Source organism: Aotus nancymaae, unplaced genomic scaffold, assembly GCF_030222135.1.
Source record: "Aotus nancymaae isolate 86718 unplaced genomic scaffold, 86718_ANA_hifiasm-v0.15.2.pri h1tg000040l, whole genome shotgun sequence".
NCBI classification, from domain to species: domain Eukaryota; kingdom Metazoa; phylum Chordata; class Mammalia; order Primates; family Aotidae; genus Aotus; species Aotus nancymaae.
The window spans coordinates 108,451,517-108,474,481 of record NW_026988454.1 but is presented as its reverse complement, the minus strand read 5'-3'; the positions used below and the strand labels follow the sequence as shown (position 1 = coordinate 108,474,481).

The 22,965-nt window shown below is 37.3% G+C and overlaps 1 protein-coding gene across 6 annotated transcripts in view; it reads left to right on the top strand.

Annotated features, from left to right (window-relative positions):
- MLIP (muscular LMNA interacting protein) overlaps nucleotides 1-22,965 on the top strand; it is a 270,604-nt gene that overhangs the window by 54,693 nt on the left and 192,946 nt on the right. For 2 of the 6 annotated variants that reach the window (XM_012441582.2, XM_012441574.2), the window contains exon 2: nucleotides 13,243-13,363. The exons of the other annotated variants lie outside the window; for them this stretch is intronic. In XM_012441582.2, coding sequence (XP_012297005.2) covers nucleotides 13,316-13,363 — 48 coding nt within the window. In that variant the 5' untranslated portion in view covers nucleotides 13,243-13,315. The remainder of the gene's footprint in view (nucleotides 1-13,242; nucleotides 13,364-22,965) is intronic. 6 annotated transcript variants of the gene reach the window in all.

Here is a 22,965-nt window from a genome sequence, read left to right as displayed (position 1 = left end):
CAATAGTATTTAACGGCGGCAGAAAATCAGACCTGTAGTAATACACCATGTTAACTTGCATATTTTCTTCCACTTTACCCCTGAAACTTTCAATATAAAGCTAAGTTATGGTAGTCGGACTTCCTAGTAGTCATATTAGGCAAATAATGTTGGATCACAGGCTTGGAAGAATATAATCTATACTTTGTGTAGAGACATTATATGTATGTGTATGTGTATATTTTAGGGGGACTAGAAAGAGAAACATGTAGGAAAATTAATTGGGCAAATGAATAGAAAGACTGTGTTTATAATTGGGTCTTTTCTTCCGTTTCAAGTATTAAAATTCAATTTGATAAATAATTATTAAGCATCTTCCAGGTGTCAGGCTTTGCCTTAGGTACTAGGGATACAGTGAGAAAAACAAAGATGCGCTCTCTGCCTCTTTGGACAGAGGACATTGCGTGTGGTTGTGTGTTTACTGCCAAGGACTTGAGTGGGAACTGAAATGCAGGCAACATTCCACTTGATAACTGAGCACTATGGCACAGGGTTGCATCTGTCTGAAGAAAGGGTAGTCTTCATCTAAACAGCACTGATATATTCTATGGCCTTATGGCCATCTGCCTACTTTATGAGGCTTACATTCTAACAAGAAAGGCAGTCTTTAAACAAATGACTGTGTAATTAGTGTTATAAGAGGGAGGTATAAAACACAGGCCATTTAATTCAGGTCAAAATGCTAATAAAATCCTCCTTGAGAAAGTGACATTTAATGGAAGCACCAAATAATGTGACTAGGAATTGAAGTCACATTGTTCTAGATGAAAAGAAACAGCTCTCTTTTCCATATCTCACACAAAAAATTGTTAGTGACATTGGACCCTCAAACCAATATCAGATACCAGATATTGGCTCAAATACAATTGTTGTAATTCACGATTAGTTGGGTAGGAACCAAATATCTGGAGGAAGATAGAGAGAGAGAGAGTGTGGGGAAAATAAGGTAATTCAGAGAAAGATACCTGGAAATTGACTTACCTTCTCCTTCCACTGTAGTAAATTCAAGCTTAAAGCTCCAAAGTTGAACCTGGATGGTTTTAACAATGTCAATAACAAAAAAGTAAATTCTACAAGTCTATAAGGCAGATCTGCTATATTATTATTTAGAAACTGATATGTTGGTTGAGTGTACATTTTCAAGGTAAAGGGATAGAGAGAGAGAGTTAAATCAGTGTATTTGGAGATCTTTGTCTAAGGGCCTACCTAGCTTGAGTGCTTTCTTTCCTTCTCTTCATTCCCTATATTGCTTTCAACCCAAATGTGCTGCTTCTACTTTTTTGAATAAAATAAAAGACTATGCTTAGGTCTCAGATTAATTCAGGCTTTTACTCAGTCTTTCACTGGAGAATCTGGTGCTTGGGCAGTTATTAATAAAATGTTACTTTGATTTGTCTTTGTGTATGTGGGTCCCTCAGAACTCCTTGGAATTTAGGTGACTGGCAAGACTCAGGCATGCCTGTATGCCATGCAATAATACTATTACAATACTGCTGTTAATTTTTGTTGATACTTCATCTTTATTCTCCAAATTGAGAGGAGATTAATATATCTGGAGGGGAAATATTCGAGTAAATAGGATGTGAATTAAAATTTGATGAAAATGCATAATATTTTGGATTATTGAGATGAAAAAGAAACAATCATCTCTCGATTTCTCACTTTATCAAAATAATATAGAAATGAAAGTGCAAAGTTACATAATTAGTGAGTGAACAACCCTGGATTCGCAATAAATGTTGCTCTTAATTCTCTGCTGACCATAATAAATAACAAGATTAGTATTATTGATATATCTAAAGGCTAAGATTTTTAAAAACAGCATTTGGTTATTAGCTAAGGACATTTAAAGAGAAAAAGAGAGCAATGGAAAATGTCTAACTTTGTTATTTATTACTTTGGTTTGTGAATGAAATAATCACTCTATTATACTGGTTAAATTTAGTTTTATTTTTACAATGGTTATTTCCTTTCTAGTTCTCAAAATATTTTGAGCCTTGATTGACTGAAAATGAGATCCTTTTCTCTCAGTATAGGCCTGTAGTGATTTCTCCTAAAGTTTTATCCACAAAAGTAGACTTTTCATTAAAGACTTTTAAGATAGTAAATTTAATGCTCCTGTGTAATACCTTTAAACTCACTTTATAAATATACAGAGAGTAGTAGAAAGATAGAAATGACAAATTACTATGTGTCTAGAGAAATCTTATGTAGCTTCAAATATTCTCCCTGGAACGTCTAGATACCTTCAGAGCTGCTGAAAGCTATAGTTATCTACTGTACTTTATAAAGATGACAATATTATGTGTTAAATGTATGGCATTCTTGCCAGAAGTCTAAAGTGCTTTATGCTTAAAAGACATTCCTTAATCCTAGTTATTTTAGCAACTCTTTCCTTATAACAAGTTCAATTGAGATATAAGAAATCTTAGTAGAGAAGTTATTTACCTGTGTTGTAATTTGGCCTTTCACTATTACGACCAGCATTCCGAAATGTCTCCAAGGGGCCAGAGGCAGAGAAAACAGGAAGGAAAGCATAGTTGGGTAAGAATGTTTTCTGGCTAAATACTTAGTGAATATGTGTTGAGAGTTGTAAGATGTGACTCCCACTGTATATTCTGAGCAGAACCATGCTATCTCATTTACTGTCATTCAGCTAATACACATATCAGTTACATTTAGATATCTTTTGATGAAAATGAAAATCTATGGAATGGAGGTAGGAAACATTTTAAGTCAAGGGTTATATAACAATTGTTCTAATTTCTTATTTTTGGAACTAGATAGATATAAAATGGGATTGAGGAAAAAAAGTATTTAAAAAGGACAATGAATTAGCAGAAAGGGAGTCAGAAAAGATAGAAGGAGGATCCATCACAGAATGAAGATGGAAATCAAATAGAGAAAAAATTGTATACATACATTTGATAAAGAAAGAAGACACACAAAGATCAATGCACAGCCCGCAACAATGCCCTAGGGAGAAATCAGATGGAGGCGAATGGGAAAGAGAGATCTTGGGATTTTGATTAGGGATATGACAGAGGTTTCAGATTTTACAGATTTTTTTTTTTGGGCCTAAGAATTTTAAACCTGTTTGTGTTTCACACGTCTAAGTCAAAGTTGACTTGGACAAAGGTGAAAAGCTTACAAAAGCTCCAAAGGGGTTGAGATATCTAGAAGTGTCTGGGACTCTAGAAACAGTAACCAACAATGTGTTAATTTCACCCATCTGAGCCATTTTCCTGACTTGCTTTTGCTGTGCAAGTATCTCATCGTATTGGTAGAAACACAACTGGCTCAGGAAGGAGATGGAGGCAAGGAAATGGAGATGGCTAAGTTAACTGAGTGACTTTTCTTGAGGACAAGGACCAGATTGGCAGTAGGCAAAGCTGTATCAAGAGAAAGCTGAGTGCTAGACTGTACTAACCAGCTGTGTAGTCTTGAGTTGGTTACTCAAAATGTGAGCTCGTTTCCTTATCAATAAATGCAAATAAAACCACGGCTTACTGGATTGCTTTGAAGATTAAATGCAGTAGAATATGTTCTTCCCTAACTGTGAAGTGGATAAAATAAGCAAATAACCACTGTCATTATTATTTCATTCTGCTCAAGGCTTCATACCAGGCACCAGACTCCGATGTTTGAAGAATTTATATAATTCCAGAGGTAAAACATACAAATTGAATTTAAGTGGTATCCAATAAATGAGATCATTTGTGTATTAAACACTGTGCTAGTATTGGGATGCACAAGTGAATATATTACCTCAGGGAGTTTACAGTGAAGAATTAGTGTAAGCCATGAGTCCAACTTGTATTATAATAACCTTAAAAATGCAGATGTAAAAGACTAAAGAAGTGATCTGAGTGTTACAGAGTTTATTAGGAAAATCTTGGCAGGGGTGGGAAGATAAAGCAAGGGTTAGTTTAGAAGTCCTAGTTCAGTTATAGCTCCAGGATTGCCTAGGGATTTGTACCAATCCCATTACTTTCTCAAGTAGGTTGTATTTTTTTTTTTTTTTTAACCATTGCCTTTTGAAAGTCTTTGCTTTGAAATGTACTTATTTTCCCTCTACACATTTTAAACATTTCAGTTTAGGAGATTTCTAAAATCGTTTCCAGCTGACCTGATTTTACATTAGACACCTTCGTGATCAAAAAGGTAATAGCATAGAGAAACATACATTCTATTCCTTCACCATCTGAGCCATAGGGCAAAGAGGGACCTGAACAGAGAATCATTTGTTTTCTATATTAACAGTATGTAGTTTGTTGTTGTTGTTTGTTTGTTTGTTTTTGTAGTGTTTCTTGTTTCCAATCCAAACAATATCTATTTCATTATTCCAAAATGACTTGTTCTTCCTAACACATTTTCTGTTCATTATGTCCTGATTATCCCACTCTCAATTTTCACTTTTCCCTGTTTTCAAATTCTGACAAAGCTTTCTGTAATACACTGTTTGCATTCAATTCATCTACTCTGTTTAATGTTTTGGGATATTTTAAGGGCTTTTTGCCAAATAACCTCTCCACATACCATACATAATATAGCCAAGTCAATAGCCCTCAAAGAGCCTTTAAAATAAATTGGCCTATTTCCTTATTTTAAAACTCTACATCTGAACCCTTTGCTGTAATCTGATTTACTAGCCTTCCATAAAGTGGGACCCTGTCATTGTCTGTTCCCAGGAGTATGGGAGGATGAAAGGGAAAGAAGAGGCTGGGAGCAGTGACTCATGCCTGTAATCCCAACACTTTGGGAGGCTGAGGCAGGCGAATCAGGAGGTCAAGAGATCAAGACCATCCTGGCTAATGTGGAAACCCATCTCTACTAAAAATACAAAAATTAGTTGGTCATGGTGGTGCATGCCTGTAGTCCTAGCCAATCGGGAGGCTGAGGCAGGAGAATCGTTTGAACCTGGGAGGCAGAGGTTGCAGTGAGCCGAGATTGTGCCACTGCATTCCAGCACCTGGCGACAGAGCGAGACATCTTCAAAAAAAAGGGAAAGAAGAGAGGTGAGGAACAGCAGGGAATATCGAGGTGGCACTTACTCATCCCTCAACAGAATTCTGCTCTAATCCTCTGCTAACCCTGGCTTAACTTTAATATCTATTTTTCAATTTTAAGACAGTCTTTTCATATATATTTTGGACAGAGATCAGGTTGAGTGACTATCACAAAGTGGGTGCTCAATAAATGTTTGTCAAATAAATCAATGAATGTGCAGGGCTAGGATTAATATGGGTCAAATTGGGGCTTATGCCTGTAATCCCAGCACTTTGGGAGGCCGAGGTGGGTGGTGAAACCCTGTCTCTACTAAAAATATCAAAAAAAAAAAAAAAAAAAAAGAAAGAAAAATAATTAAGCCAGGTGTAGCAGCACATGCCTGTAATCCCAGCTACTTGGGAGACTGAGGCAGGATAATTGCTTGAACCGGGAATGTGGCGGTTGCATGAGCCAAGATCGTGCCATTGCATTCCAGCCTGGGCGACAAGAACAAAACTCTGTCTCAAAAAAACCAGAAGGTCAAATTGTAAGGTCTTTTTATTCTTACCCATATCTCTCAGATCCCCTTTTTCCTCTATTACCTTCTTTCTCTTTTAATCTAAGTACTCCTAATACTCTCTGCACCAATGTGTGTGTGTGTTGGTAGGGGTGGGGAGGATATGTGTACTTTGAAAATTAATTGGTGAAAAAAATTCCAGTTTAAGTTTATTTGTTTTTGTAATATTTGCAGGAAACACTTTGCATTTGATTAAGATATTAGGAATCTGGCATGTTTAACAATGGTGTGTTAATTCTGTACATATGTTCAATTTCTTGCTTTTCATTTAGGTGTCAATGTACAGCAAATAGGCATTAAACAATTCAAACCATTTGGCTTTATCAGGTCAAATATTGTTATGGTAAGTAAATTTGCCCAAGGTGGATTCATTCTAAAAAGTCTAAGCTTGTAAAAAATAGACATGATTAAATGGACTGGGATGAAGGTAGGCAGAACTAGATCAGTGGCATGTGTGTGTGAAGGCTTTCTTAGTATGTATAGTAATAAAAATCTTGTTCTAAATTTTATTGCTCAAGGCAATGTTTGTCCTTAGAGAATTCATTGTGTGCTTTTAGAATTCTATGCTGAAGTTAATTGGTACAATCTAAGAGTTAGAAAGGACACTTATGACTTCAAATTAAATAATTTGTTTTATCAAGAACTTCCAATTAGTATTTAATTGGAAACAAGTTAAACCTGCTTGAGAAATTATTCTTGTTTGGATTTTTGTTGCTTGGGGTTATAGTATTGATGATCCCTTATTTTCCAACTACTAAAAATTATTGGTTTTAGTTTGGAAAGAATTCAGATGTGTGGATGTGTGGGAATAATTTTGCCTTAAAATTAAGAGACTGAGAAACAATGGACTCCACTTAATTTTTACTCATATGTTTATTTTGTGTTTTTGGCTTCATTCAATCCCCAGGGTCAAGAGTTAACAATGGGTACACACTTATTTGTCACCCAGGGCAGGTGATTAGATTTAGTCAATTTTGGGGAAGGAGCATTAGAAGTGTGAACATTTAGACCACTAGTTGTTGATGGTTAAAGATTTGTCACCCTTCGGCTTGCTCCTCTGCACAATCAATGCCTATGATGTGCATATTTAATTTATTGGCACAGTAAAGAAGACTGTGTGATAGAAGAATCATAAGACTCAAAGTCTCTTTCAAAAGCCCTTCAAACTCTGGTAACTACAAGAATAAACATATCTCTCCTACCGCCTAAATGCCCTGCTGCACTGCACCCCTGCCATGGAAATCAAGGTCGGCTTGCAGCCCTGGTATTCTTAACGGAAATTTATGAGGAAAAATATGAGTCAGGAATACCTAAGACAAAGAAGTTTATTTACAATTATGCTAAGCCAAGTAACTCTATCTTCTGTAATTGGTAACTTTTGAAGCATTAGGGAGTTAAACTGTATAGGTACACTATAATGTTACTTCTGAGTTTAGGTTTGGGAGAATCTAGAGTTAGCAAGCAAATGCCTATCAGGGCATCTTCCTAGATATAATATATGTATTCACTATATATGAATATGTTATATATATATTCATCTTCCTTTATATATTTTTTTCATTGTTCCTAAGACTAATGACTTTTTACAAATTTTATTAGTTTACTGAAGTATTGGAATTTCTCAAGGATCTAGAAATAGAAATGGAAATACCATTTGACCCAGCAATCCCATTACTGGATATATACCCAAAGGATTATAAGTCATCCCAATATAAAGACACACACATATGTCTATTGCAGCACTGTCCACAGTAGCAAAGACTTGGAATCAACCCAAATGTCCATCAGTGACAGATTGGATAAAGAAAAGGTGGCACATATACACCATAGAATACTATACAGTCATAAAAAAGATGAGTTCATGTCCTTTGCAGGGACATAGATCAAACTAGAAACCATCATTCTCAGCAAACTGACCCAAGAACAGAAAACCAAACACCACATGTTCTCACTCATAAGTGGGTGTTGAACAATGAGAACACATGGACACAGGGAGAAGAACATTACACACTGGGACCTGGGAGGGTGTCTAGGGGAGGAGTAGCAGGTGGTGGGGGTATTGGAGAGGGATAGCATTAGGAGAAATACCTAATGTAGATGACAGGGTGGTGGATGCAGCAAAGCATTACCATGGCACGTGTATACCTATGTAACAAACCTGCACGATCTGCATATGTACCCCAGAAATTAAAGTATAATAAAAAATAATAAGTGGGAGCTAAACATTGAATACACATGGACATGAAGATGTGAACAATCATAGACACTGGGGACTGCTTGAGGTGGAAGGGTGGGAGAGGGAGTGTGGGTAGAAAAACTACCTATCAGGTACTATGCTCACTACCTGGGTTACATACAGGGTCATTGGTATACCAAACCTTAGCATCATGCAATTTACCCATGTAACAAACCTGCACATGTACCCTCTGAACCTAAAATAAATAACAGAAAGTATAGACCTACTATGCAAAATTTGCACAGCCTAAAATACAGTAAGAACTGGGTTATTTTTAGACCTAATTTAAAAAAAAACAGAATTTCTCCTTTTAATACTCTGGTTTAAGAGTAACCTACCAACATACAACCACCACCACAGAAAACACAAACTGATCTCAAGGCAGAATTTTACAGTTCTCCCAGTTTTAAGACTCATAATTTTTAATGGAGACAATATTAGATGTGATTGATTGGCTCTTCATTTAGATTATTGGTCTAAATCCTAGCTCTGTTAGAACAAAGTTGTAAAATCTTGGACAAGAAACTTCTTTGTCCCTTGGTTTTCTTATCTGAATAGGAGAAAGAGCTGTACCTTCATCATAGGTAGACTATGTGTGGCTAAAATCAATTGATCCATGCCAAACACCCAGAACAGTATCTGATAAATTCTTATGTGTTTCTGATTTTCATTAGGACTAACTTATGAAGAATTATCATTTCTGATTATATTGAAGCCACCTCTAAATAAACAGAATCAAGGAAGGATAGAGTTCTCATTCTTTTAAAAAAGATTTAGATGCATATTCGAAGATATTACTAAATGTATAAAGGGATTTGTACCAAGGATAAATGTTAACTACATCATTATTTCTTTCCAAGGAAAAGCAATGACAGAAGTCTTAAACCACAGCATAAGGGCATTTGAGAAAATACAAGGAAAAATATACTAATGAGAATTATGTATAATTCTAAATGAGATTATGAAATCTCTTCTAAGGAAGACCCTTGCCTCTCTGGGATGCTTTAGGCAGGTCAATCTCAGACAGCATCTGAAGTGGTTGGGTGGATTTTGGTGCCCTCCACTCTCCTGTGTTTCCAGCTATTCTTCCCATGGGCTTCCAATTCCCCTCTGTAACATCACCCTAGGCCACCTCTGACTTTCCCAGTCAATACAAATTTTCATCACCTCTCCTTGTCTTTACATCAACTTTCTGTGGATTTGATAGTTTTTACTCACTTAAATTATTTTTTTGAATAACAGAAAATGGATTTCTGACTCTGTTAGCTGATATGTAGTCTTTTTTTGACAAATTCTTCCAGTTTTCATACATAAGAAATTTTATGCATAAACATCAAGTACATCAATATGAATATATAATTTCATATTTTATTTTTCTCACTATTGTTTTATATATCCTTTCTACATTTATCTTAGATATAGAATCATAAATTGCTGCTTAAATCTTATTGAACAATTTTTCTATTATTGACAATTTGAACTGTTTTTGTATTTTCATTTAAACTGCTGTTATAAATGTGTGTTCATTAAAAAAATTTTCAAATTATTTACTTAAACTAAATTCCAAAATTTGAATTATTATGTCAAAGGCTTAAACATTTCTGTTTATCAGGATATGCATGAGCATGCATGTGCACACACACACACACATAGCCAGGTGTCCTCAAAATAATAAACACATTTTTCTTTCTATTAGCATTAAATATGTGTTATATATTTGGCTCATAAAACTCTTATTATCCTAATTCCTGAGGCTTTAGGAAACAAAAAAATTGACTAAACTAACTCAAATTGATGGGTAAATGGCAGATGGACTTTTCCTTTCTCATTTGAGAAAGAATTTCTAAGCAGTATGTGTGTGTATGTGTGTGCATGTGTATGCACAACCATCTGAATATTTGGGACAAGTGAACTTCTTCTGTTATTTAGATTGCTCTGTATAGCACAATGCCAAATTTACTTACTTAGGGAGGTCAGTTTAAGCAGAGCGTAGGTATATATTGACTGAGGGAAGGCAGTAGATGTTATTCCAAGCATTATATTACAATTTAATGAGAAATAGATTGGTTTCACAGGTGATTTGTTACTTCTGCAAACATTATGTACAAGACACTGAGTCAGGTGCTGTGGAAAGCTACAGGGATATATAAACCACACTCACAGCCCTCAATGCCGTTCCAGTCAAATACAGAAGATAACACATGACCACAAATTACTGAAATACTAACTAGGAAGTGATGTCTCATCCAAAAAACATGGGAGTTAAGTAAAAAAAGAGATTACTATGATGAAGTGAGGATTTAGTTTAAACCAAAATATTCAACATGGGTAATATCCAGAGGAAAAGAAACCTACCTTCATTCCCATTTTGAGGCCGTGAGAGTCATTTTCAAACTAAATTACCTAAGCTTTTCTGCCTTTATAAGTGGCATTGACACATGAAAATATTTGGGAAACCTTATGAAATTCCAATATCTGTGTGGAAAACAAATACACCGTAATTTACTGAAGGCATTTTTTTTTATCAAGGCATAGTCTCTTTTGGGGAAAAAGGGAAGTTGAGATTAATGGAAGAACTATCATGAATTTTAAAATTCATGAGTTGGCGTTTGATCTTTAGCATGACAGTAAGATTAATTGAGTATATTGTATGTATTTGCAACTGAATTAATCAAATATACTGAAATTGATATAAAGAAGACAGAAATTGACTTTGACATACTGTTTGATAGTTGCCATTAATTAAGTGCCCAACAAGTTCAACAAAATACACAGGAGGAAATAAAACAAAGGGGAAAATCCAAAATTGGCACTTTATTTAATTCTTTCTTTTAGAACTGTCCCTAATTAACCTTCCACAGCTTCTGTAGAATCTTTAACGTAGCAGATTATTTAAAAATAGAAATAAAAGTTTGACTTCTTTAGAATTATCACCTTATTCTAATTCACATTCTAGAATTAAGTTTGGTCACTTTCTCCAAGTTAAGGCTAAATTTTACTGCTCTCTTCTAAACAGGCAATCAGCATTTTGAGATTCTCTTAGGTTGAAGGGCTCATAGCCTGAAGTCAATTCTGCATTTTAGTATTTACAGCACAAAGGCAGGAAAGTTAAAAGCTTTCTTCTATGTAACATTGAATACTTGTAGGCAGAGACTGAGGAAATGCAAAATGCCACAAAACTCACGGTGGTAATCAGTTTAGAGTGCAAGTGATAGGAGTCAAACTTGATACACTTAAGGCTAAAGCAGTATTACTGACCTACGCATCAAGCCCAGATTGAAAATCCAAGTCTCAGCCGAGCTACGGATACACAGGCCCTCAGGAACATCTGAAACCGGGATTTATAGTGGCCAGGTTCTCCTCTGGGTACCCATCTCTAATTCTTTCTTCATTCAGCCGCCTGCCCACCCACCTGCCTGCCCACCTGCCTCCCTTTCTCCTGCTCTCCTTCTCTTTCTTTCTTGCTTTCTTGACTGAGTCTGGCTCTATTGCCCAGGCTGGAGTGCAGTGGCACAATCTTGGCTCACTGCAACCTCTGCCTCCCGGGTTCAAGCTATTCTCCTGCCTCAGCTACCTGAGTAGCTGGGATTACAGGCACCCACCATCATGCCTGGCTAATTTTTGTATTTTTAGTAGAGATGGGGTTTCACCATGTTGGTCAGACTGGTCTCGAACTCCTGACCTCAAATGATCCACTGGCCTCAGCCTCCCAAAGTGCTGGGATTACAGGTGAGCGACTGCACTGACCGTCCCTCTCCCCAGCTTCTTTCTTTCTGACTGAAAAATGTGGCTGCCACGTAGGTGACAACAGGAGACCACTAGTGGCGTCTGGATTTTATGTTTTAACACCTTGTCATCCAAGGAGGATGGGTTTCAACAATCCATTCCTCAATTTAAGAAATCCAGAAAAAAGTTCTTGTTGGTCTAGCTTAGGTCAGATGTTAATACTTTAACATGGACTAAAAAGAAAATGGAGTACTTTTTGTCAGATGCTTTAAACAGCAGTCTTAAAACACATTGAATGCATTTTTAACCTTGTTTCCCATGATAACTTATGAGATGGGATTTATATAATTTTCATTTGATAGATGATATATTTGAGACATAAAGAGTTAGGTAACTTGCCCCTTCACCAGCTAGCCAGTCAATTTCAGAGCCAGGACTTTGATCCAGGATTTGATTCCCGATCCAGCTTTTTTCAGAACTGTGCTATCCTCCACTGTCTATCTCTGTGATCAACCTTGTCTGGGCCATGTGTGCTCTGATTCATTGCCAGGTGGTGTAGCTACGAAGGACATGTCAACTCTGAGAAGTCAATAGGAAAACATTCTAGAAAAGAGGGCGGTTTTACAGACGTGCTCCACATTCGTATTATCACCTGCAGCTAGTGCTGATTGCCCTGACTAGTACAGGGATACATCCTCAGGTCACTTTGTTCATGTTCAATGGTGTTCCATGTGTCTTAAGAATCTATGCTGCATCTCCACGCCTGCAATCCAGGGTTGCAACTTCACTTAAGGTTTACTTAATTTTTATACTAGTTTATTCATTTTATTTGTCAGATCTAGGAGATGTATTTGTTTCTTGAGATAATTTCAAGATTATGCAGAGTATGGTATTCTTTTCCTCCCAATTAAATGGATTAATCTTTCTCATTAGAATGTATGCAGGTAACAAATAAACAAATACATTTACATAATACATGTTCCGCTCAAGACCTTTACAATTGTTTGATGAAAATTATGCTGCTTATTTCAAAATTAAAGTACATTCTTTCTTCAACATTCAAAGGGGATTGGTTTCAGTACCTCCTGCAGATACCAAAATCTGAGAATGTTCAAGTCCCTAATATAAAATGGTGTAGTATTTGTATATAACCTATGCACATCCTCCCATGTACATTAAATCATCTCTAGATTACTTATAATACCTAATAAAATGTAAGTGTTATGTAAAGAGTTGTTATACTATATTGTTTGGAAGTAATAACAAGAAAAAAGGCAACATAAATACCTTTTTTTATGAATTTTTGGATCTGTAGTTTGTGGAATCCAGGGAAGCAGACTCATCTATATGGAGGGCCAACTTGACTCAAAAATTTAAGAAAAAATTTTTTCTTTTAAAAAAACATCAGCTGTAGTTTTAATTTGAGCATAATGGACTGAATAAGACAGGCTTAAACTATTTCCTATTTCTATTTGGTACTGTAAAGTTTTGTTAACATAATTCTTTGGAAAGTTATAGTGAAACCTGGAAAAATGTGGAATGGTTAACTTCAAAAGTGATTCTTTTTTGGCTCACTGAACAATCTTTTTTGCTAGGGATTTTAAAATTTTTGTCACAGTGTGTCTGCTATAGTTTCTCACTTTCTTCCATTTTCTCCCTTCTCTGTTACTTTTAGGGATAAAGCACACCAAATAATTGTTTGCTCTCTGTCATGTTAAGTGTTAAATGATGGGCCATTCCTGATACCCATGCACGACTGCTTTACTGTTCACTGTGACAGCTGTCCAACTTATCCCGTAAGTCAGTCTCTGTCTCACTTATCATTTTTGTCATTCTCCTTCAATTTTTAAAGAGCCTTAGAATCATGATGGTCTAGCAGTTTGATATGGTGTCAGATTTTTTTGTATTTTTATTTCCCCATCTGCCCCCATGATTAATATCCCAGATAATGGGTTGGTAAGAATCCAGTGCTTTAAGCATGGATTCTCTGCTTACATTTTACCCACAGACACATACTAGTATATCCAGTCAGTGATTTCCAAGCTGATAGCTAATGTAATGTGCTTCTAGAACCATGTCTCTGCTTTTGTTTCTGAAAAAGGCAAAGCATATCAAATTTATTACATGCAAAATTTGCCTTCCAATCTTGTGGAAACTTTTTCACAGGTATAATGGTATCCTGGGATTTTTTTTTTTGTTGCCCTGGTCAAACAGACAAATAAGTTGACTTATTATATAAGGCAAGGATTCTTTATCTTTCTTGAGTCGTGCACTCTTTTGATGGACATATCATCTTCTTCTTAGCATATTTTAAAAAATGTGTTTAGTATAAGATTCAAAAATAGTTCTGAGAACTATTGTAATTTCAATGTAGTGATGAAAACAAGTGATATTTTGCTATATATACAACAAGTAAAATATCTATGATTTTTATAGGTATCAATGTCACAGATAGTGCTAATTCTATAGCAGTTGATTGATTATATTCATAATTGAAGGAAAGTTAGAGATTAATAAAAACAAAACGTAATATATTTTCCATCATGGACCCATTGAATGCTATTCATAGACCCCTTAGATAGAATTAAGATGAACACTTTGGATAAAGTGGAGAACCACTTCTATAAAATGTAGGTGACTTAATGTATTGATTCTTTTCTAAGTATTTGCATTTTTAAAAAGATCTTCAGGAGGAAAGAAATGGTTTACATAAAATAATAAATCAATAAGAATAAAGTATCAGGTACTATATAGTCTTCTATTATGAGGATGCTTTGCATACATCTGCTTTGCTATAACAATGGTATATGTTTTAATGAACATGACAAACTTGAATAGGCATGAATGCTGTTTCTATCAAAGGTGTCGTCTTCATAGGCTATAGTCATATTGCATAATATTGCTAATTTCAAAAACTTTCTAGAGAACGATTCTTTCTCTATTTCTTAATAGCCAAAATCCTAATCTTTTGAGTCTCTTTTGAGACATATGATAAATCATTGTCTTTTTTTTTTTTTTTTTTGGATTTGGCAATGGTTTCTTTCTTTTTTTTTTAACTGTACTTTAGGTTCTGGGGTACATGTGCAGATCATGCAGGACTGTTGCATAGGTACACACATAGCAATGTGGTTTGCTGCCTCCATCCCCCCGTCACCTACATCTGGCATTTCTCCCCATGTTATCCCTCCCACACCTCCCCACCCCCCTGCTGTCCCTCCCTTGGCCCCCCCAACAGACCCCAGTATGTGATGCTCCCCTCCCTGTGTCCCTGTGTTCTCACTGTTCATCACCCACCTATGAGTGAGAACATGCTGTGTTTGATTTTCTGTTCTTGTGTCAGTTTGATGGTTTCCAGATTAATACATGTCCCTACAAAGGACACAAACTCATCGTTTTTTATGGCTGCATAGTATTTCATGGTGTATATGTGCCACATTTTCCTTGTCCAGTCTATCGTCGATAGGCATTTGGGTTGGTTCCAGGTCTTTGCTATTGTAAACAGTGCCGCAATGTGCATGTGTCTTTATAATAGAATCATTTATAATCCTTTGGGTGTACACCCAGTAATGGGATTGCTGGGCCAAATGGAATTTCTATTTCTAGGTCCTTGAGGAAGCGCCACACTGTCTTCCACAATGTTTACATTCCCACCAACAGTGTAAAAGTGTTCCTATTTCTCCATATCCTCTCCAGCATCTGTTGTCTCCAGATTTTTAAATGATTGCCATTTTAACTGGCGTGAGGTGGTATCTTAATGTGGTTTTGATTCACATTTCTAATAATCAGTGACAATGAGCATTTTTTCATATGTTTGTTGTCCTCACATATGTCTTCTTTTGTAAAGTGTCTGTTCATATCCTTCACCCACTTTTGGATGGGTTTGTTTGCTTTTTTAGTGTAAATCTGTTTTATTTCTTTGTAGATTCTGGATATTAGCCCTTTGTTGGATGGGTAGATTACAAAAATTTTTTCCCATTCTGGTGGTTGCTGGTTCACTCTAATGATTGCTTCTTTTGCTGTACAGAAGCTCTGGAGTTTAATTAGGTCCTGTTTGTCTATTTCAGCTTTTGTTGCCAATGCTTTTGGTGTTTTAGTCATGAAATCCTTGCCTATGCCTATGTCCTGAATGGTTTTGCCTAGGTTTTCTTCTAGGGTTTTTATGGTGTTCGGTCTTATGTTTAAGTCTTTAATCCATCTGGAGTTAATTTTAGTGTCAGGAGCCAGGAAGGGGTCCAGTTTCTACTTTCTGCACACTGCTAGCCACTTTTCTCAACATCGTTTATTAAACAGGAAATCCTTTCCCCATTGCTTGTTTTTGTGAGATTTGTCAAAGATCAGATGGTTGTAGATGTGTGGCGTTGCCTCCGAGGCCTCTGTTCTGTTTCATCGGTCTATATCTATGTTTTGGTGCCAGTACCATGCTGTTTTGATTACTGTAGCCTTGTAGTAGAGTTTGATGTCCGGTAGTGTGATGCCTCCCGCTTTGTTCTTTTTGCTTAGAATTGACTTGGCTATGTGGGCTCTCTTTTGGTTCCATATGAAGTTTAAGGTGGTTTTTTCCAGTTCTGTGAAGAAGGTCATTAGTAGCTTGATGGGGATAGCATTGAATCTATAAATTACTTTGGGCAGTATGGCCATTTTCACGATATTGATTCTTCCTAACCATGAGCATGGAATGTTTCTCCATCTGTTTTTGTCCTCTCTTATTTCCTTGAACAGTGGTTTGTAGTTCTCCTTGAAGAGGTCCTTTACATCCTTTGTCAGTTGTATTCCTAGGTATTTTATTTTCTTTGTAGCAATTATTAATGGGAGTTTGCTCATGATTTGGCTCTCTGTTAATCTGTTTTTGGTGTACAGAAATGCTTGTTATTTCTGCACATTGATTTTGTATCCTGAGACTTTGTTGAAGTTGCTTATCTGTTTAAGGAGATTTTGGGCTGAGATGATAGGGTCTTCTAAATATACAATCATGTCATCTGCAAATAGAAACAATTTTACTTCCTCTTTTCCTAACTGAATACCCTTTATTTTTTTTCTTGCCTAATTCCTCTGGCTAGAACTTCCAATACTATATTGAATAGGAGTGGTGAAAGAGGGCATCCTTTTCTAGTGCCAGATTTCAAAGGGAATGCTTCCAGTTTTTGCCCATTCAGTATGATATTGGCTGTAGGTTTGTCGTAAATAGCTTTTATTATTTTGAGATATGTTCCTTTAATACCTAGTTTATTGAGAGTTTTTAGCATGAAGGGCTGTTGAATTTTGTCGAAGGCCTTCTCTGCATCTATTGAGATAATCATGTGGTTTTTGTGTTTGGTTCTGTTAATGTGATGGATTATGTTTATAGACTTGCGTATGTTGAACCAGCCTTGCATACCCTGGATGAAGCCTACTTGACCGTGATGGATAAGCTTTTTGATGTGCTGTTGCAATTGGTTTGCCAGTGTTTTATTGAAGATTTTCACATCTATGTTCATCATGGAGATTGGCCTGAAGTTTTCTTTTCTTGTTGAGTCTCTGCTGGGTTTTGGTATCAGGATGATGTTGGTCTCATAAATTGATTTGGGAAGGATTCCCTCCTTCTGTATTGTTTGGAATAGTTTCAGAAGGAATGGTACCAGCTCCTCTTTGTACATCTGGTAGAATTCAGCTGTGAACCTGTCTGGACCTGAACTTTTTTTGGTTGGTAGGCTATTAATTGCTGCCTCAACTTCAGCCCTTGTTATTGGTCTGTTTAAGGTTTCAACTTCTTCCTGGTTTAGGCTTGGGAGGGTGCAAGCGTCCAGGAATTTATCCATTTCTTCCAGGTTTACTGGTTTATGTGCATAGAGTTGTTTGTAGTAATCTCTGATTGTAGTTTGTATTTCTGTGGAGTCAGTGGTGATATCCCGTTTATCATTTTTTATTGCATCTATTTTATTCTTCTCCCTTTTCTTTTTTGTTAATCTGGCTAGTGGTCTATTTTGTTGATCTTTTCAAAAAACCAACTCCTGGATTTGTTGATTTTTTGAAGGGTTTTTTGTGTCTCTATCTCCTTTAGTTCTGCTCTGATCTTAGTTATTTCTTGTCTTCTGCTAGCTTTTGATTTTTTTTTGGTTTTCCTCCTCTAGCTTTTTCAATTTTGACGAAAAGGTGTCGATTTTAGATATTTCCTTGCTTCTCATGTGGGCATTTATTGCTACAAATTTCCCTTTAGATACTGCTTTAAATGTGTCCCAGAGATTCTGTATGTTGTGTCTTCATTCTCACTGATTTCAAAGAACACCTTTATTTCTGTTTTCATTTCATTGTTTATCCAGTTTACATTGAGGAGCCAGTTCAGTTTCCATGAAGTTGTGCAGTTCTGAGTTAGTTTCTGAATTCTGAGTTCTAATTTGATTGCACTGTGGTCTGAGAGACTGTTTGTTATGATTTCCATTCTTTTGCATTTACTGAGGAGTGATTTACTTCTAATTATGTGGTCAATTTTAGAGTAGGTGCCATGCGGTGCTGAGAAGAATATATATTCTGTGGATTTGGGTTGGAGATTTCTGTAGATGTCTATTAGGTCTGCTTGGTCCAGATCTGAGCTCAAGTCCTGGATATCCTTGTTAATTTTCTGTCTTGTTGATCTAATATTGACAGTGGAGTGTTAAAGTCTCCCACTATTATTGTGTGGGAGTCTCCGTCTCTTTGTAGGTCATTAAGAACTTGCAACTGAGTGCTCCTGTATTAGGTGCGTATATATTTATTATCGTTAGTTCTTCTTGATGCTTTGATCCTTTTACCATTATGTAATGCCCTTCTTTGTCTCTTTTGATCTTTGTTGGTTTAAAGTCCATTTTATCAGAGACTAGGATTGCAACTCCTGCTTTTTTTTGCTCTCTATTTGCTTGATAAATCTTCCTCCATCCCTTTATTTTTAGCCTATGTTTGTCCTTTTACATGAGATGGGTTTTCTGAATACAGCACACCAATGGTTTTTGACTTTTTATCCAATTTTCCAATCTGTGTCTTTCGATTGGGGCATTTAGCCCATTTACATTTAAGGTTAATATTGTTACATATGAATTTGATCTTGCAATTTTGATGCTAGCTGGTTGTTTTGCCCATTAGTTGATACAATTTCTTCATTGTGTCGATGCTCTTTACCATTTGGTACATTTTTGGAGTGGCTGGTACTGGTTGTTCCTTTCTATGTTTAGTGCTTCTTTCAGGAGCTCTTATGAGGCAGGTCTGCTGGTGGCAAAATCTCTCAGCCACTGCTTGTTCATAATGGACTTTATTTCTCCTTGATTTATGAAGTTTAGTTTGGCTGGATATGAAATTCTAGGTTGAAAGTTATTTTCTTTAAGGATGTTGAATATTGGCCCCCACTCTCTTCTGGATTGTAGGGTTTCTGCTGAGAGATCCGCTGTGAGTCTGATGGGCTTTCCTTTGTGGGTGACCTGTCCTTTTTCTCTCACTGCCCTTAGCATTTTTTCCTTCATTTCAACCCTGGTGAATCTGACAATTATGTGCCTTGAGGTTGCTCTTCTTGAGGAATATCTTTGTGGTGTTCTCTGTATCTCTTGGACTTGAATAATTGCCTTTCTTGCTAGATTGGGGAAGTTCTCCTGTATAATATCCTGAAGGGTGTTTTCTAGCTTCGATTTACTCTCTCTGTCACATTCAGGTACACCTATCAAACATAGATTAGGTCTTTTCACATAATCCCATATGTCTTGGAGGCTTTGTTCATTTCTTTTCACTCTTTTTTCTCTAATCTTGCCTTCTCGTTTTATTTTAGAGAGTTGATCTTCAGTCTCTGATATCCTGTCTTCTGCTTGGTCGATTCGGCTATTGAAACTTGTGTATGCTTCGCGAAGTTCTCGTGCTGTGTTTTTCAGCTCCATCAAGTCATTTATATTCTTCTCTAAGCTGTTTATTCTAGTTAGCATCTCATCTAACCTTTTTTCTAGGTTCTTAGTTTCTTTGCATTGGGTTAGCGTATGTTCTTTTAGCTCTGAGAAGTTTGCTATTACCCACCTTCTGAAGCCTGTTTCTGTCAGTTCATCAGATTCATTCTCCATCCATCTTTGATCCCTAGTTCATGAGAGGTTGTGATCCCTTCGAGGAGGAGAGGTGTTCTGGTTTTTGGTGTTTTCATCTTTTTGCACTGCTTTCTTCTCATCTTAGTGGCTTTATCTACCTGTGGTCTTTGTAGTTGGTGACTTTTGGATGGGGTCTCTGAGTGGATGTCCTTTTTGTTGATGTTGCAGCTATTTCTTTCTGCTTCTTAGTTTTCATTCTAACAGTCAGGCCCCTCTGCTGCAGGACTGCTGGAGGTCCACTCCAGTCCCCACTCGCCTGGGGATCACCCGTGGGGGCTGCAGAACAGCAGGGGTTGCTGCTGGTTTCTTCCTCTGCTGTCATCCTCCCAGAAGGGTACCTGCCAGATGTTGGCCTGAGCTCTCCTTTATGAGGTGTCTCTTTGGGTATACGGGGGTCAGGGAGTTGCTTAAGGAGACAGTCTGTTCCTTATAGGAGCTCAAGTGCTGTGCTGGGAACTCCATTGTTCTGTGCAGAGCTGCTGGGCAGGTACCTTTAAGTCTGCTGCAGCTGAACTCATAACTGCCTCTTTTCTCAGGTGCTCTGTCTTAGGAAGGTCGGCTTTATTTATAAGTTCCTGTTGTGCTGCTACCTCTTTTCATAGATACCCTGCCCTGCACAGAGTAGTCTAGTCACAGTCTGCCAGAAGAGGTGTTGCTGAGCTGCCGCAGGCTCTGCCCAGCTGCTGTGTGAACTGCCTAGGTAGTGGTGGACTGCCTCAGTAGTGGGGGATGCCCTTACCCCCATTGAGTTGGACTATCCTGAGTTCAGCTGCACTTGCTGCAAAACTCTCAATCCAGAGCATTTCAGATTGCTTGTTTTGTGGGGGTGGTACCTGCCAAGCCAGATCGCTTGGCTTCCTGTCTCAGCCCCCTCCCTTTCAGTTGAATGGGTGGCTCTGTCTCCTAGGTGTTCCAGGTGCCCGTGGAAACAGCCACCCAGACTTGTGTGAATTTCCGTGCTCCAACCCAGCACCGGCTCAAACCACTGCGCTGAAAACTTTTGGTGCTTTTTGGACCGGGAATCTCCTGGTCTGTGGGCAGAGAAAACTTGTTTGGAAATGTGATGAGCACTCACCCTTTGCGCTGTTCTCGCAGGGAACTGCACTCAGAGCTGATCCTATTTGGCTATCTTGGTTCCTCCAAATCATTGTCTTTCAATAGTGGAATCTATTTTTAGAAAGAGCTAAAAGTAGTAGCGAGTTAACCTGTTTAGGATTTTTTTTTAAAAGGTAAAAATTTAAGGCAGCAGAACCAATTTTCTTAAAAATATAAATGAATTTTAAAGTTAATTCAAAGAGAGAAGTTTCAAAAATAATTTGAGCAATAGAAACATTAAGTAAACATAGACTGTCCCTGGTAACATCTTTGTAGGCAATATTCATATGAATATATGTTTGTCTTAAAAAAAATCTTACTTCATGAACCATGCCTTGTAATTTTGAAACTGCCCATATAAACTTCATAAAATTTATCAGGAAAAAAGATAGAGGGAGAGATGAAAATAAACCAAACTTACTGCACATGCGACATTAGTCATGAAGTCAGCTTGCTCTCTGACCTGCTTCTTCATAGTTCTTTGGTGCCTATTGCCTCACAAACATGTACACCCTGTTACAGAATTACAGTTCCCCTTAATTGTTCCACAGATAACAACCTGAGCATTATAAAACATTGTTTTCCCTTCGATCATTTCAGAAAAATATATCATCCTGATGCTTACCAGAGCAATAGGCTATAGTGGTGAAAACGTCTTGCATACTGATCAAACTACTAACGCCAGCTGATCCCAGTGACCCCCACTAATACCAGCTGATCTAAAAGACCCCGCTGACTCAGCTGGTCTGAAGGACCCCATGAGGCACTGACTCACCAAAAAATGCAATTTTCACATCGTGATGATTTCATCCCCCTTTCCCTGACCAATCAATGACCCCAATTTTCCAGCTTCTCATGCTCAAGAAACCTTTAAAAAACCCACTCTAGAACTTCTCTATCCCCAGAGGAGACAGATTTGAGAATCTCCTCCCATCTCCTCTCTTGGTGCTTTGCAATCATTAATAACTCTTTCTCTGCTGCCTTTCTACCGTCTCAGTGTAATGGGTCTGTCACGGGGCAGTGGGCATAAATCCTGTTGGTCCTATAACAATTTGGAGATAAAGGAATCCTCCCACTGACCTTGGAAATCCCATGATTCGAGCATCTGTCTTCTCTGTTTCTGAATGACACTATTATAGCTCTGGCTCCTATAGAGTCTGCCATACTCTTGAGTGAAATGAGGCACAGTTTATGGTGGTGCTCATTAATGTTAGTAATAGTATTCAGGAGTGTCCCAAGATTCTGCTGCTTGAAGCATACTGTGTGTGATTGACATTGAGTTGTCACTGTGATATCATTAAGCAGAGTAGAAACATCAAGTCTTGTCTGAGTCTTTCATCTAAAATAATCTTGCTGTCCTTCCCTCTGTGAATATTTTGTGTATTAAATGACTGATGAACTAAAGCTCTTCAAATTTCATTCTTCCCTGCTTACAAATGCCTGAGGAAAAAATGGTCTATAGATGCAAAGAGATAATTTTCAAGCATTCCTTTTTTCTTCTTTTGCCTCAGGGACTGTTGTTGACTTTGTCAGCTTCTTGTGGGAAGCAGTAGCTTTGAAATCCCTGGAGACTTTTGCCACCCTCTTCCCTCAATGTTGCCCCACATTATCAGAGGTCCAATGGCAGCAGTCCTCACTGAACCTCTTCTGTCTGATGGGACAGGAGTTGCATTCCTTGCAACGCCTCCCTAGAAATATTGCCTGACTTTCAAACTGTCCTTCTCTACCAGTGGAGTTGGCCTGAAAGTGGGAGTAGGAGAGCTGGGGGGTGGAACCTGGAGTTCTTTTTTGCAGTTGCAAGCTGATGCTTCCTAACCTCAACTACCTCCTTGTATCAACTTTCAGGTTTTCATACTTAACTTTTCTGAAAGGACATTCCATTAGGATACCTATTAAATAGTACTTTTAGTATGATAGCACTAAGTTTACAAGTTGAATTGGCTTTGTGAATTAGACTGAGAATTTTAGTGCATTCATTTAGTATATTATGAAAAAACAACAACAAAGTATTTTGCAAATAAACTTAGTTTCTGCAAGTAGAGAACTGCTGTAATTTACTTTTCTCAGTTAGTTCTAAACACATGTTTTTAATCAGTTTTTGTAAACCAGATTACCTGAGTTTATGGATCTTAGAACAGTGGTTGTCATATTTTAGAATTTTCTAAAATCTTGTTAAAACATAGTCTCCTGAGCCCCATTTCCAGAGTTTCTGATTTAGCAAGTCTGGGGTAAGG